The 13,881-nt window shown below is 42.7% G+C and overlaps 2 protein-coding genes across 5 annotated transcripts in view; both read left to right on the forward strand.

Moving 5' to 3' along the window:
• The first annotated feature begins 4,448 nt into the window (after positions 1-4,448).
• On the forward strand, positions 4,449-10,010 carry scly (selenocysteine lyase). 2 transcript variants are annotated; one of them, XM_015962356.3, is made up of 13 exons: positions 4,449-4,588; positions 5,948-6,046; positions 6,132-6,241; positions 6,323-6,423; positions 6,506-6,683; positions 6,764-6,891; positions 7,003-7,158; positions 7,251-7,357; positions 7,494-7,530; positions 7,658-7,741; positions 9,376-9,475; positions 9,569-9,644; positions 9,721-10,010. In XM_015962356.3, the coding sequence occupies exons 2-13, from the start codon at positions 5,955-5,957 to the stop codon at positions 9,872-9,874; spliced, it is 1,323 nt and encodes a 440-aa protein (XP_015817842.1). In that variant the 5' UTR covers positions 4,449-4,588; positions 5,948-5,954; the 3' UTR covers positions 9,875-10,010. The 2 variants fall into 2 exon arrangements, with proteins under 2 accessions (XP_015817842.1, XP_054605634.1); XM_054749659.2 differs by lacking the exons at positions 9,376-9,475; positions 9,569-9,644; positions 9,721-10,010 and adding an exon at positions 8,015-8,293.
• A 321-nt stretch (positions 10,011-10,331) lies between these two features.
• The window catches only part of espnla (espin like a), a 38,839-nt gene continuing 35,289 nt past the window's right edge, over positions 10,332-13,881 (forward strand). For 2 of the 3 annotated variants that reach the window (XM_070545884.1, XM_070545886.1), the window contains exons 1-2: positions 10,367-10,917; positions 13,419-13,609. In XM_070545884.1, coding sequence (XP_070401985.1) covers positions 10,561-10,917; positions 13,419-13,609 — 548 coding nt within the window. In that variant the 5' untranslated portion in view covers positions 10,367-10,560. Of the gene's footprint in view, positions 10,918-13,418; positions 13,610-13,881 lie in introns of all 3 variants that reach the window. The other variant, XM_070545885.1, reaches the window with a different exon arrangement.

Below are 13,881 nucleotides of genomic sequence, written 5' to 3' on the forward strand. Positions count from 1 at the left end.
AAGTTCACATGTTAGCACACATGCTCCCCCTTTTGTACTTTGTTTCATCAGCAGCAGGGCAAATAAGTTTCTGCCTCTTTGTCCATCTTGTAGTGCTCCCCGTCTTTATGTTATGAGTCACAGTTTTTGGTGAGGGCTTCCAGGTTCTCTTTGTATAGAAGTCAGAGCCAAACATTCTTTGCAGCTGGTTGTGACAGGCCCACCCAGTAAAGTTCATGCCTGCCACAATGCACAGCAAACGTTTTCCTTAAATATGTTGATTGAGTTAAAATGACAGAACTTTCTCTTTTACAAATCAAAATCAACGATGGTTTCTAATATTTAGTCGACTTTATTGACTCAAAGGTAAATCTAGACTACTTTATGCACAATTTTCTGAATCGTCAAATCGGTTCTACACAGGTTTTAAACTTTAGGCACAATCTATCCCAAATGCAAGATCCCTCCTTTCATTTTTTATTTATCTATTTTATTTTGGGAAAATAACTACCAGTTTTTAACTCAAAACAGCCTAGTACAGTTTCTAGCCAGGTTACAGGAAATAATACTTAGTTTATCTGTTTTTTTCATTATTCAGCATCTCAAAATCCAGCCATTAACGTTAATGGTTCTTAAAGTTGAGGCAAGACAATTATTGGATTTTGTTTTATAGCAAGATTTAACAAATATTTTATTTCCTGACTGATTATTTGTTAATTTTATGGTTTTCATAAAGATGATCCTGAGAGGTTCAGAGCTGCTTTTCGCAGCACCCTGTGCTATTTTTAGACTGCGGGACTCCTGTGTGTAAAAGTGGGTGGAGTCAGGTCCCCAGGCTGAAACTCCAGTCATTCTCACTAGATCTGCCCGAGAGGAAGGATCTCCTGAATACCCTAACCAGAAGCCTTAAGGTACGTCCAAAACACCGAAAAATATCCTTTCTAAAGTCACAAATTGCTTAAAACTGCATGTTACACAGAAAAACTGTGAGAGCGAGGGAGTCCAGCTGACTCCACGGCCCATAATCAGACAAAATACTTCCTTTATAACCACGACCATACAACTTTTGTATTTTAAAGGATTTTCTTGTCCTCACACTAACGATAAATTCTTTTTCTATTGTTTCCACAGTCTCTCGAACTAAATAACCGTCTAGTAAAAACATGGACCGCACCCTGTTTCTCAAGCAGCTGCTCCCTCTATTAAAAACTGAGTCATTCATAAGATCCAGCGAAAGCAGCTCATGCAAGAAGACACACATTCACTCATTCACAAGGCACAGAGACATTCTTTGTTTGTCACAGTCTCTTTTTATTATTATTATTATTTTTTTAAGGTAAGTCAGTTCGTCACTTATTTATTCTCTCTCTATATATATATAATATTTTAAGCACAGAATTTATTTAACACTGCACTGGTTATTTTCAGAATTTAATGCTTACTATGCTTTTAAGCAGGCCTTATGTAACATTAGAGCAAATCCAATTGCAATTTTTTTTTTTGAGAGCGCTCTGAGGAATAGTTTATATATTTATTTTCTGCAGATCTGTTTTGATTTTACTGTTTAGCAGCTATATGACTATATTTCTAAAATAAAGCTGTCATTTACATCCTTACTTGCGTTTCTTGGTGGTTTTTTTCCCTTTTTTCATCTCCAGGTCACTTAACCCCCAGATCGGGGTCACTCACATGCTGCCCCACACACAAATGATTATCACGCTTCTACACTACATATGTATATATATGTATACACATATACATACATACACACATACATATGCATATGTTACTTTAAAAACCTTTTATTTATTAACTTATGGTGTTCTGTTCAAAGACTGATCAGAACAGGGTTGCAGAATTTGAATTTTGCGTAGCTCCAAACATTAATTTTAGCACTGCAGTGTAATTTACATATACGAGTTGCAACTTTTTAAAGCTCTTATTTATCTTATTTATTTATTTTCTGGTACCGCATCAGGCCTTCACACACACACCCAGCGCTGTACACACACACACACACGGAGCTCCCAAAACTCTGCTCTGCATTCTGCACTCTCCTAGTGCTGCACTTTCAATCCAGAGCCGTAAGCAGCCTCTTGCTGCGCCTCACACACACAGGCTGAACTCAGCTTACACACACAGTGAAGCTTGTCTACAGCTGTGCCTTTTTTCTCTCGATTCTGCAGCCTTCACTTCCCAAATCTTTCTCCAGTTACCTCTACTGTTAACATCTACCCCTTTTTTCTTCATCGCCTCTTCCGCTGACTTTCTCAATAAAACCTTATTTCTCGTGGCTTCAACTGGGCTGCTTGTCATATTTAAACATTGCTCATTTTATGCAAAAACAGCCAAAAGCATGCAGAAATAGCCAAAAGCACTGCTCTCTTCACACAGAAGCAGTCAAAACATTTATCATCTTATGCAAAAACAATTACCTCAGAACATTTTTCTCATCTCATGCAAAAGGTCCTTGACCTTAAAATCCAGGGAGCTCTCTTTTAGCCTCCCCTTCCCTTAACACAAAAAACCAGGTCCTTGACCTGTGGACTTTTAGGGTTCCCACACCTATGGATCCAGCCAAGCTTTATATAACCTTGTTATATATTCTATCCGCTCGTCAGCAAATAGTGTGGTCAGCCACGACCTGGAAATGGAACTTTAGGGCTACTCTATTAGCCCTGGGTCACCATCCCTTCATCTGTACTATTTCCTTTTCTCATTTACTCATTAAACCATTAGAAAAATCCTCATTTCATTTCACCATTAAACCATTACAAAAAATCTCTTATTCTTTCTGCACTTGTCTCCACTTTCTTCTCCAACTATTATTTTAGGACCTCAGCTACTATGATTCTGGACACAAAGGCTTTGGATAAATCCAATGAGCAGATTTTAGATAATAGGCTCTGCTCACCTTGTTTTCCACCGCGGTGTTCTGTGCCAAGATCTGTTCGCTGGGTCGGTTGGTCAAATTGTCCTCCAAAAACTCCTTTTTCTTCAAAAAGAAAAAATCCTGTTCGTGACGCCAAATTTGTTGGTCTCTCTTCCGTTAGACCAAGCACGGGTACGGAGTAGATGGAGTTAAACACCTTTTAAGTTGACAGAACGAGGAGACAAATGATCAGAAGTCCATTCACTGTTTCACCGCTCATGAGGGGGAGAGTCTCTGCAGCAAGTCCCGCGACCTGCTCTTGCCAGATGCTTCGGACAGACTCTCGCCGCTCCGCTGAAAACGGCTGATTTTTATTGAAGATTACAGGAATGTTACATACGCAGTTTGCCATGTACATACGTCAATGATCATGACAGGTGAAAATAACAGCCTTGTTAGCGGACAGTTTAATACATCACTAGAACATACATCCTTGAGATTACCAGGAACATCCTGATATATTCATGACAGGAGAAGATACATTCACTGGTACCGAGAGGCACTGAGTGGAGATGGAATGTGCACACTCCTTTCTCTTGTGCAGGAGAAGATACACAGCTATTAATCTTTGTGTGAAGGCCTTGAGTATCTGAGCGAGTTTCCATAGCATAGAATAATAAAATGAGCTTATAAGGTAAATATATATATATATTGCCTCGTTAGGCAGGATCTAACATGTCACAAGAACTTGTAATTCTTAAGATAAGCAGAAACATCCTTGGTAACCTGGTACAAGAAGAGACTGCAATGTCTCACTCCCTTTTGGAGTTCCTGCAGCTGTTTTAAGAGCTTGTGCAGGACAGTATAACATGATCCCATAAAAAGAGTAGCATGTAAGAATGAATAATAAAAGAGCTTATATGAGAGTTACATATATTTTCAAACGGTACACGTTGAAAGAGGTTCTCGTGGCCATCAACGATTGGCGGTGTCGCGAGAGGCTTTCGAACACCTTGTGGAAATGGGTCTGCCAACGAGTGTCATTACCAAACTCCTTGGTGTATCCAGAGCAACTCTATTTAGACGGATGTCTGAAAATAATATATTTATTTATATATCTGTATCTGCCACATACAGTAAATGCAGTGATGAGGAACTAGATTATTTTATCACAGTAATTAAGAGCAACATGCCAGATGCTGGGTACAGGGTAGTCCGAGGCGCTCTACTTGCCCAGGGACATAGAGTACAGTGGGACCGACTGTATGCATCCATGCATCGTGTGGACAGTGCGGGTGTACTTGCTCGAATGACACATCTGGGATGTGTAGTGAGAAGGACGTACACAGTTCCTTGCCCAAAGTATATGGTGCACATTGACACCAATCACAAGCTCATCAGGTAATGTCTGTGTGTAATTGGAGATGTTATTTTTTGTTTTGGGAGTTACATTTTTAATTGTCTGTGTTTTAACGGTCTATCTATCTATCTATCTATCTATCTATCTATCTATCTATCTGTCTGTCTGTCTGTCTGTCTGTCTGTCTGTCTGTCTGTCTGTCTGTCTGTCTGTCTGTCTGTCTGTCTCCATGAGTGAACCATGGAGGACAGTGACGATAACAACAGCTGTGTCCCTTTAAGACGAGTCATTCTGCAGCAGCGTCTCATATGTAGCTAGCTAATCATTGACACGACGGTAACATCATCGTTCAGGACATCTTTACATCCTACCTCAAGGTCAGGCACGAAGCCCAGACTACTTCATAGCCTTTACTGTCTGTGGAAGCAAGTGATGCAGCTTTACGTCTTTGACGGAGATGCGGCGTGAAGTGAACTAAAGGGCGAGTTAGCTAAGCTAGCTTGTAGCTAAAGTAAACACACGGGGCACTGATTATCTGAAATATCTTCATGGATCCTTCATGGTTGTGTCCGAACCTCCCCACTGTTCTGGTTGATCCGCTCAGGCGTTTGTTACAGCACACGTAACTTTAGCACACATGCTAGCTAACTGTTGACAGAACGGTGATGAGTGAGAATGAGTCGCAGCAACAACCAGAAGGATAAAAGTTACAACCTGAAGGCATTTCTTATCGTCTTTAAACAAAACTGCCCCATTTACATGTATTTTTTATTTAGTAAATTTACAAATGGCACCTTGACAATGTTAAGTTCAAAACTTAAATTCAAAAGGAGCAGTTAATGTAACATTTGTAAATGTCCAGTAAAAGAGAACAACAAGAGACAAAAGAACATGAAGAACAAGTACAATGAGGGCACAGCGTAAATCATATAGAATTAGGAAATCACTTTGGAAGTTCAGCTAACCCCATTTACATTTATTAATCAACCATTTCTAAACAGAGCCGGGTAGGTCAAGCCGAGTTGGCATTTAATGTTAGAAAGGAGCTTCAAAACATGTATTATTAAAATTACCCCCATAATGTCACACTTTTCTTAAATAAATTATATGATTAAGTCAGTCGCTGCATAGAGCTTTTTCCTCGCGATATCTAAAAGTACAGGAGTGGTATTTATTATGATCATTGTGGACATCTGAAATAAAATGTTAACAAGGAAACATCACGTCTAAAATATGTTAAATATAAGGTAAAATAATTCTAGTATACCACAGTAATCTAAGTATCCCCTAACAGTAAATGTAATGGTGTTCTTATGTGTGGTTTTTAGATATATTTCATTTCACATCTGCCTATTTGGGGTTCTGCAGTAGGGCTGGGCGATATGACCTAAACTCAGTATTGTGGTAAATTGAGGATTTCACCTCAATTATGACAAATGGACGATAACTACAGGTATGTGCAGAAAAAAAAACTGTCCACTAGATGGGGCTGTCACGTGTATTATGTTGAGTCATGTGACTAGCTGGGTGGTACAGACATGAATGTCACCAACCTACTCCCATCTTTTCATTTTTGTTATCTAATTTATTCACATGGGAAAAACGATAGAGATTAGAGTCGGAACCTTCGATAATAACTTTTCGATTGATTGCCCAACCCTACATGATAACCTAATATCTTTTGGAAAGATGCCTATATTGTATGTTACAATGGTCTACCATGTATTTGCTTCTAGGAGTAGAATGGCCAGCAAGTCTGATGACATCACCCTGGTGATGGGCCGAACCTTCACTGACCACGATCTTCATCACATTCCAGACATGAATGTAGACCGGTAATACGTTTTAAAGTGGTGCTTTCTCAATTTTTTTATTAAAACATCCCGAAGAAGGCTGAAACAGCTCTGTCTATACCTGTAGGATCTACATGGATTATAATGCCACCACCCCTCTGGAGCCAGAGGTGGTTCAGGCTGTGTCTGACGCTCTCCGTGATGCTTGGGGGAACCCCAGTAGCAACTATGTGGCAGGTGAGGTCCACGTGTCCAAAGTAGGATAAGTAAGCATGACGATACATTTTTATGTTCATACTTTTGATGTTTTTTTTTCAGGTGCCACAGCCAAATCCATCATCAGTCAATCCAGACAGAGTGTGGCCAGAATGGTTGGAGGGAAATCAGAGGACATTGTTTTTACGTCGGGTGGAACAGAGGTAAATTATGGACGAGGCTTTGATCAGAATGATAGTTTTTTTGCATCTCTTTGTAGTTTCTAACAAGTTACTCACTTTGCAGGCCAATAACCTGGTGCTGCACACCGCTTTGGAGCACTTTAAGAAAAGTTGCAGGGCTGCAGAGCAAAGTGAAGGACCTACAAATGGGTGCCCTGGTCTTCCTCACATCGTCACCACCAACGTGGAGCATGACTCGATCAAACTCACAGCTGAGCACTTTCTCGCGGACGGAAAGGCCGGTAGGGGGCCACTCCTCCTCTAACTACCATTGTCTTTCTGTAACAATTCAGGTGAAGTGACTCTCCTGCTTTTGTCATAGATGTGACATTTGTGCCCGTGTCTAAGGTGACAGCTCGTGTGGATGTGGAGGATATTATTGCTGCCATTCGTCCCAACACTTGTCTCATCTCTGTCATGTTGGCCAACAATGAGACGGGAGTCATAATGGTAATAGGAGCCAGCCGGCTGTTGCTAATCCTGAGTCTTTTTTCCAATTCTACCAACTGACTGGTGCAACTGGAGTGACCTGATAAAACTGATGGTTGTTCCTCCTTCTAGCCCGTCCAAGAAATCTGCCAAAGAGTAGACCTGCTCAACAAGCAGCCAGAACGTCTCCGGATCCTGCTGCACACCGACGCTGCTCAGGCTCTGGGCAAAATCTCCGTGGAAGTCCAGGAACTGGGAGTGGATTACCTTACCATAGTGGGCCACAAGGTCTGAGAAGCTTTTGCGCAGCACGTTTCCAGCCTGATCAACATTGGATCAAAAGTGTTAGTGGGAGGTTATTTGTTGAAACATTTTTCTAGTTTTATGGACCTCGGATTGGTGCGCTGTATGTGAATGGACCAGGAAGGAGAACGCCACTCTATCCAATGTTGTTTGGAGGAGGTCAGGAGAGGAACTTCAGACCAGGGTAAAGTCCCTCACATGCTAAAAGTTAACAGTCTGACCTAAATTAGGACTGTGTTTGCATAAAGCAGCCTAAATGATAAATGAACAAATGTAAAAATGAAGGTAATTTCCTTTTTTTTCCCTTTGTAACGTTACAGCACTGAGAACACGCCGATGATCGCCGGTCTGGGAAAGGTACGTTCCTGCAGCCCTCACAAACTCTGGTTTGAATCCAGTGAAAAAAAAGCAATATTTTCTAGTTCAGACACCACGTTGATGTTGTTCTGTTGTTGTGTTGCATTTATTTGTGTTCTTTTGATAGGCTGCTGAACTGGTGACCTCTAATCTGTCAGATTATCAAAGTCATATGGAAAGTATTAAACTGTACCTGGAGGAACGACTGCAGGCGAGTCTAACTCTGTTACATTAACGTTGTAAGAGGATGTTATTTAAACACAAATCCGCAGTTACCATCTTTTGGAAAAAGATAAAAATAATCTGTGATTTACCATTTGTTTTATAGATTTTATATTTGTTTTATTCCTAAATGTATAAACTCAAGATATTCTGTGTTTTGTTTCATCTGAAACTCACATCACCATATTTGGTGATATTTCAGTTTTTCTCTTTTAATAAATCTGCAGAAAATTCTAAAATCTGTGTTTTTCTGTCAACACAGGGTGCTGCGTGTGCATTAATGAGGAAAAAAATGAATGTAATTGATGATCGTAGCAAACAGCTGCAATAGAACGAGTGAAAAACTGACGGGGGTCTGAAGACCTTCTGTACCCTAAACATCTGAACCAACCCTCGGGTTTCTGCTGCTACTGACCCTAAAGCCTGTGTGCAGGATGAATGCTTCATTATTCTGGTGTATCTGGAAGAAGAAGAAGAAGAAGAAGAAGAAGAAGAAGAAGAAGAAGAAGAAGAAGAAGAAGAAGAAGAAGAAGAAGAAGAAGAAGAAGAAGAAGAAGAAGAAGAAGAAGAAGAAGAAGAAGAAGAAGACGACGAAGACGACGAAAAAGAAGACGAAGAAGAAGAAGAAGAAGAAGAAGAAGAAGAAGACGACGAAGACGACGAAAAAGAAGACGAAGAAGAAGAAGAAGAAGAAGACGAAGAAGAAGAAGACGAAGAAGAAGAAGACGAAGAAGAAGAAGAAGAAGACGAAAATATCATTTCTAAAGCGCCTCTCAAGATAAAAATCACGAGGCGCTTCACAAAAACAAAAAAAATGTAAAAATATAAAAAAGCATTTAGAAAATGTTTAAAAATATATTTAAAATGAGCAAAAATAGACAATCGTGATTAAAAAAGTTAAGAAAGAGAGAGAGTGAACAGGAAAGAGGGAAACCAGTGGATCCTGAGGAAGGTGGGATAGGTGGGGAGAGCAGAATAAAGAGAGAGAGGTGAAGAAGGTCATACAAAAGCCAGCTTGAACAAGTGAGTCTTCAGCTGCTTTTTAAAGGAGACCTCTGAGTCCACTGATCTCAGGCTCAGGGGGAGAGAGGTCCAGAGTCTGGGGGCCACAGCAGCAGATGATCTGTCACCTTTGACCTTTAGCCTGGTGCTGCACAACCAGTAGGCTTTGGTCACTGGACCTCAGGGACCTGCTGGGGGTGTAGGGACTGAGAAGATCACCAATGTAAGATGGTGCTTGTCCATGTAAGGCCCTATAGACCAGAACCAGGATCTTGAAATGAACCCTGAAGTTGACTGGCAGCCAGTGAAGCTGGAGGAGAAGCGGGGTGATGTGGGTGTGTGTGGAGGACTTGGTCAGAAGCCACTCGGGCAGAGTTCAATCAGACCAGAATAATCAGATGTAGTAAAAACAAGACCTCGCTGGGAAAGGCTTTGCTGTTCCAGCAGTTTTCAGGAACTGATTTAGAAGACATAAAAGTACAAAAGGAAAAAGCATCGTGACGTATCTCAGGTTTCCAGCGAGGCAAAAAGCAAAGTAAATATTAGAAACCATTTTAGTTTTCATTGTGAAAATATGAAGACCGGGCCTTTGATATAAGGATTCTGTTGTTCTTCCTTTAGGACGTCTTCAGAGACCGGATCCGCTTCAACAGCCACTACCCCGGCTCTGACGTCCTTCCTAACACGTGTAATGTGTCCATCCTGGGCCCTGCGTTACAAGGTGATGCTCTGACTCCTGTTTAGTCTTCTAACCCCATCTGTTTGGTTCGGAAACGCTGACGTCTGTGGGTGGTTGGTTTCTCTGCTGCTTCAGGCTGGAGGGTGTTGTCCACCTGTAGAAGGCTGTTAGCCAGCGTTGGTGCCGCCTGCCACTCGGCCAGTGGAAACAGGTAGATTAGCTCTCTTTTCATCTGTTCGCCATAATCTGCAGTAACTCTCACGCGCTACACTTTACACGCCCACCAGAGCTTCCCATATCCTCCTGAACTGTGGCGTCCCCTCTGAGGTGGCGGCTAACGCCGTGAGGTTGAGCGTGGGCAGGGAGACAGCCAGAGCAGATGTGGATGCAGTGGTGGAGGACCTGAGGGAGACTGTTCAGCTGCTGGAAAAAACGAACTGATGTCTTTCTGTTTGCGCTGCTGGAGCTCCACTGTGGCTCAAATAAGGAGGGCCAGCGGCACCATGTGTGCTAAATGTTACTGATGCTGTAAAGTTATGAGATGTTTACTATAAATAATAAAGTGGGAGAACTTGGACTGACCCCTCAGGTGATGCGATGGAAAAATGAATACACTTGAGTTTTCTGTTCCATCCTGGGTGAGGACTGAAGACGGGGCAACATGTTTGAGTCGTATTAGAATATTTTTAAACCCTAAACTCATGTTATATTTATGTAGATTATAATATTACACACATATGAGCTGGTAATCATCTCTGCTCAGTCATGAATTTTTAAAAACGGCCGTATAAAACTGATTGTAATTCACCATGCCCTGGCTCTGGTCTTCTCCCGTTACTTAAGTTTCCATGCTGCCTCGGCGCCCCCATCTCCACCGGCTCGTGCGCCTGTGCCAGCGTACGGTCGCCACCACACAAAGAGTAGGAGGCCGTAAGCGCTGCACCTCCACCTGTCTTTCACTATCTTTCTATCACGCTGGCTCCGGCCCCACCTCCTCTCCCTAGTGGCCGTGCTGGCCAGCTGGTCACCGATGGGTGTCACCTTCCTGGCTCCGGAGGAGGTGAGAGCATGAGGGGGCTGTTTTTATTGTTTGAGAGTTTGTTCATGTGAGAGTACGATGGTGTCTCATGGGGGTGCAAAGGGCTCCCGAGAACTCGTTTAGTGTTTGCAATCATTTTAAGGAGGCGGAGATGGTGCTTCACAAGGCCATCCAGGCGGCTCGAGAAGGGGACCTCGCTACGCTGAGGGATCTAGCATCTTCTGGCCACCTCTCCCATGCCATCAGTGATACTCAAGGTGCAGGCCTTGTGCACCATGCTGCCAGGGTTGGCCACCTTGACTGCCTTCAGTTCCTAGTCAGCGACTTGGGTCTGCCAGCAGATGCTGAAGCCCTGAACAGGGCCACTCCAGTGCATGATGCAGCAGCTACTGGGAACGTGCGGGAGCTGCAGTGGCTTGTGAACCAAGGAGGATGCAACTTTGAGGTAAGTTCATCCTGCAAGAAGAAGACTCCCTCTGTGGACAATGCACAATCTTTTTATCTGACAGTAGTACCGTCTCACTTCAAGATGCAAGATTGGCCATTGCACTTGCTTAAAGACAGGTGGGAGGAATCCTTTTAGGGATTTTGTTTTGAAGGCAGCAGAAGATGAAGATGTCATCCAGGGCAGGCAGGTGTGCAGGGCCTTTCTGTCATCTACAGAGCTGCTGCTGCATCACAACTGGATGCTGTTGGTCAGGACACTGTGGAGTAGCGATGCAATGACACCAGCGCTCACAGGAGGCAAAGCTGTTGTGCCTTCTTTATCGGACAAGTGGTTTTGTGGGTCTTTTGGAGGTCCTCTGATATGTTTGTGCCCGGGAAATTGAAGTGTGACACCCTCTCCACTTGCTCTCACTTAGGGTCGGTTCTACACCTTTTCTTCTCTGGGAGTTCAATAGCTCAGCCATCACATGTCCCAGGATTCAGCTGTGGTCAAAGCTGCAAACACCGGGCGGGTTGGGCGTGCAGCATTTAGCTGGTTTCAACACATTAAAGTTTGGTCTGGAGGAATTCCTGAAGCTAAGGTGTGCTCAGCTTTGTATTCAGAGAGTGAGTGGTCCTAATGTTGTGGCCGGTCGGTGCATTCAGCGTTTATTCTGCAGTAATGATGATGTATGTCTGAAAACGTTGGAAGAGTTGAGGATGAGTCTCAACTCGGCACCAAAAATCAGCTGGTGATCAAAATTTGACAATGTTTAAAAAAAAAGCCCAAGGGCACCATAATTCATATTTACACGTAATTAACTTAATAACCATTACCAAGCAGCAAAAACGTCTGTTACTAGTCCCACTGCATGAACTCACCATCGCTCACCCATGTCTCAACATCTCCAACGACCTTTGTCATTTACACTCCAGTAACTTAATCTCCAGGATTATTCCCAAGGTTTGCTGTTCCAAATGACTGGAATGAGCTGCATGGGCGACGGTGGCACAGGAGTTAAGTGCTCGCCTTGCAACCGGAAGGTTGCAGGTTCGAGCCCCGCTCAGTCTGTTGCTGTCGTTGTGTCCTTGGGCAAGACACGTAACCCACCTTTCCTGCTGGTGGTGGTCGGAGGGACCGGTGGCGCCTGTACTCGGCAGCCTCGCCTCTGTCAGTGCGCCCCAGGGCAGCTGTGGCTACATCGTAGCTCATCCCCACCAGTGTGTGAATGGGTGAATGACTGATTGTGTTGTAAAGCACCTTGGGGGGTTCCAGGACTCTAGAAGGCGCTATATAGAATAGAATAGAATAGAATACTTTATTTGTCAATTTCTTCGAATGTGCTTGCCATACAAGGAATTGAAATTACGTTTCACACTGTCCCATGCGTAGACATTAACATAAAGTGCAGATGCACAACAATAACAAAAACAAAAAAACATCCCTAACAATAAGATAATATTAAACAGGTAAATATCGCTAAAAATATACAAGACATATAGCAGCAGGTGTGTGCAATTGCAGTGCAGAGGTAGTTGTTTACAATCAGAAATGTTTACCCCGTTCTTGGTTCAACCACTATTTCCTTTGTGTGTGTGTGTGTGTGTGTGTGGGGGGGGGGTCCTATATCAAATACAGGCCATTTTTCCTACATCACATGACCTTCAACAGCTCAGTGCCACCAGTCATCTCTGATCAGTACCTGCATCTGACTGACTTCAGACCGTCCTGATTACTCAGATTACTTACTGTGTGTGACGATGGTATTATTAATTGTTTATGGGTGTATTTATCTTGTTAATTTCCACATTTTCTGCTCTTGCTATCTCTTGGTCAGGTCGTCGGGTTCTCAATCTGCTTCCCTGGTTAAATTATGGCAACATAAAGTATTTTTCTTTGACATAAAACTGTCAGCAGCTCAGAGCTGCATGGGCATCAGAAATTGGCATCGACCCTCCGAACCAGAACCGGTGCATTTTGATGTTTTGTGTCTTTTCACTGAGAACAAATACTACATGTATTTCACTTAAAGTAAAACATTTATAATTACCTGGTGTGACCATTTGTGATTAAGCTGAGGATTTAGATATTTTCTATCTTTCTGCTTTGAGAAAGTTTCATTTGGGTCCTAATATTTGGTTATTCTCACTCATCCTAAAATGCAGTCACATCCCTGTGGTTGTAAACTGTTCTCTGGGCGACCTCTCCTGATGAATTACCAGCTGATTACATAATTTGCTTTAGACTTAATGTGAATCCACCAGGAGGAGGAGCAATTATTTCCAGATGTGTAATAATAATGGCGTCTCCACATCTGTGTCTGCCCATTGTTGGAAAAGAAACCGATTGTGCAGCTTTTTCTACGATCACATTTTATGGTGATTTTTACAAGATTCACGGAAATCGTTCTCGGAAACTTTGTCTCCCGTTTAAATGAAGTGATAACAAGCGTTTAGCCATGAGGGTTCTAGGTTCAGCGACTCCTTCCTCATCATCGGATCTTTGGGAATGTTTTCCAGGTTAAGGATGCTGCCGGCGCCACGGCCCTTCACCTGGCAGCACGGTTCGGCCACATGGAGATTATTCGTTGGCTGCTTTCCGTTGGAGGAGTGGCTGGTGCGGAGACAAAGTGTGGAGCTGTGCCTGCTCATTACTCTGCAGCCAACGGGGGGCTCACCTGTTTAAAGCTCCTCATCCAGGAGGCACCTGGGTGAGTTGTCTCATCCCACAACATTTTCAGATATTTTATGAAATCTTATATTTAGGACAAAAACAAAAGGCCCCTAATTAGGGATTCTTGTTAGCTTTAAGGAATGCCTGACTGTTTAAAAGCCATGCTATTGATAAAGTAAAGTGTGTCATCGACAAACGGTTATCTTATACAAATCTCTATCTTCACTTATTTTAGTAGATCAGTTCCTTTTCTTTGAGTGCCATCATCTGGTCAAGTCTGTAAAGGCTTTTGGCCAAAGCTCTGACATC

The sequence above is a fragment of the Nothobranchius furzeri genome, chromosome 16 (assembly GCF_043380555.1).
Source record: "Nothobranchius furzeri strain GRZ-AD chromosome 16, NfurGRZ-RIMD1, whole genome shotgun sequence".
NCBI lineage: Eukaryota > Metazoa > Chordata > Actinopteri > Cyprinodontiformes > Nothobranchiidae > Nothobranchius > Nothobranchius furzeri.

What these genes read in the sequence shown, in the direction of transcription:
- scly (XM_015962356.3), top strand. Translation starts at nt 5,955, where the DNA reads ATGGCCAGCAAGTCTGATGACATCACCCTGGTGATGGGCCGAACCTTC. An exon ending in ATGAGACGGGAGTCATAATG is followed by an intron (nt 6,892 to 7,002) that starts GTAATAGGAGCC and finishes TCCTCCTTCTAG; the next exon opens with CCCGTCCAAGAAATCTGCCA. An exon ending in TTACCATAGTGGGCCACAAG is followed by an intron (nt 7,159 to 7,250) that starts GTCTGAGAAGCT and finishes ACATTTTTCTAG; the next exon opens with TTTTATGGACCTCGGATTGG.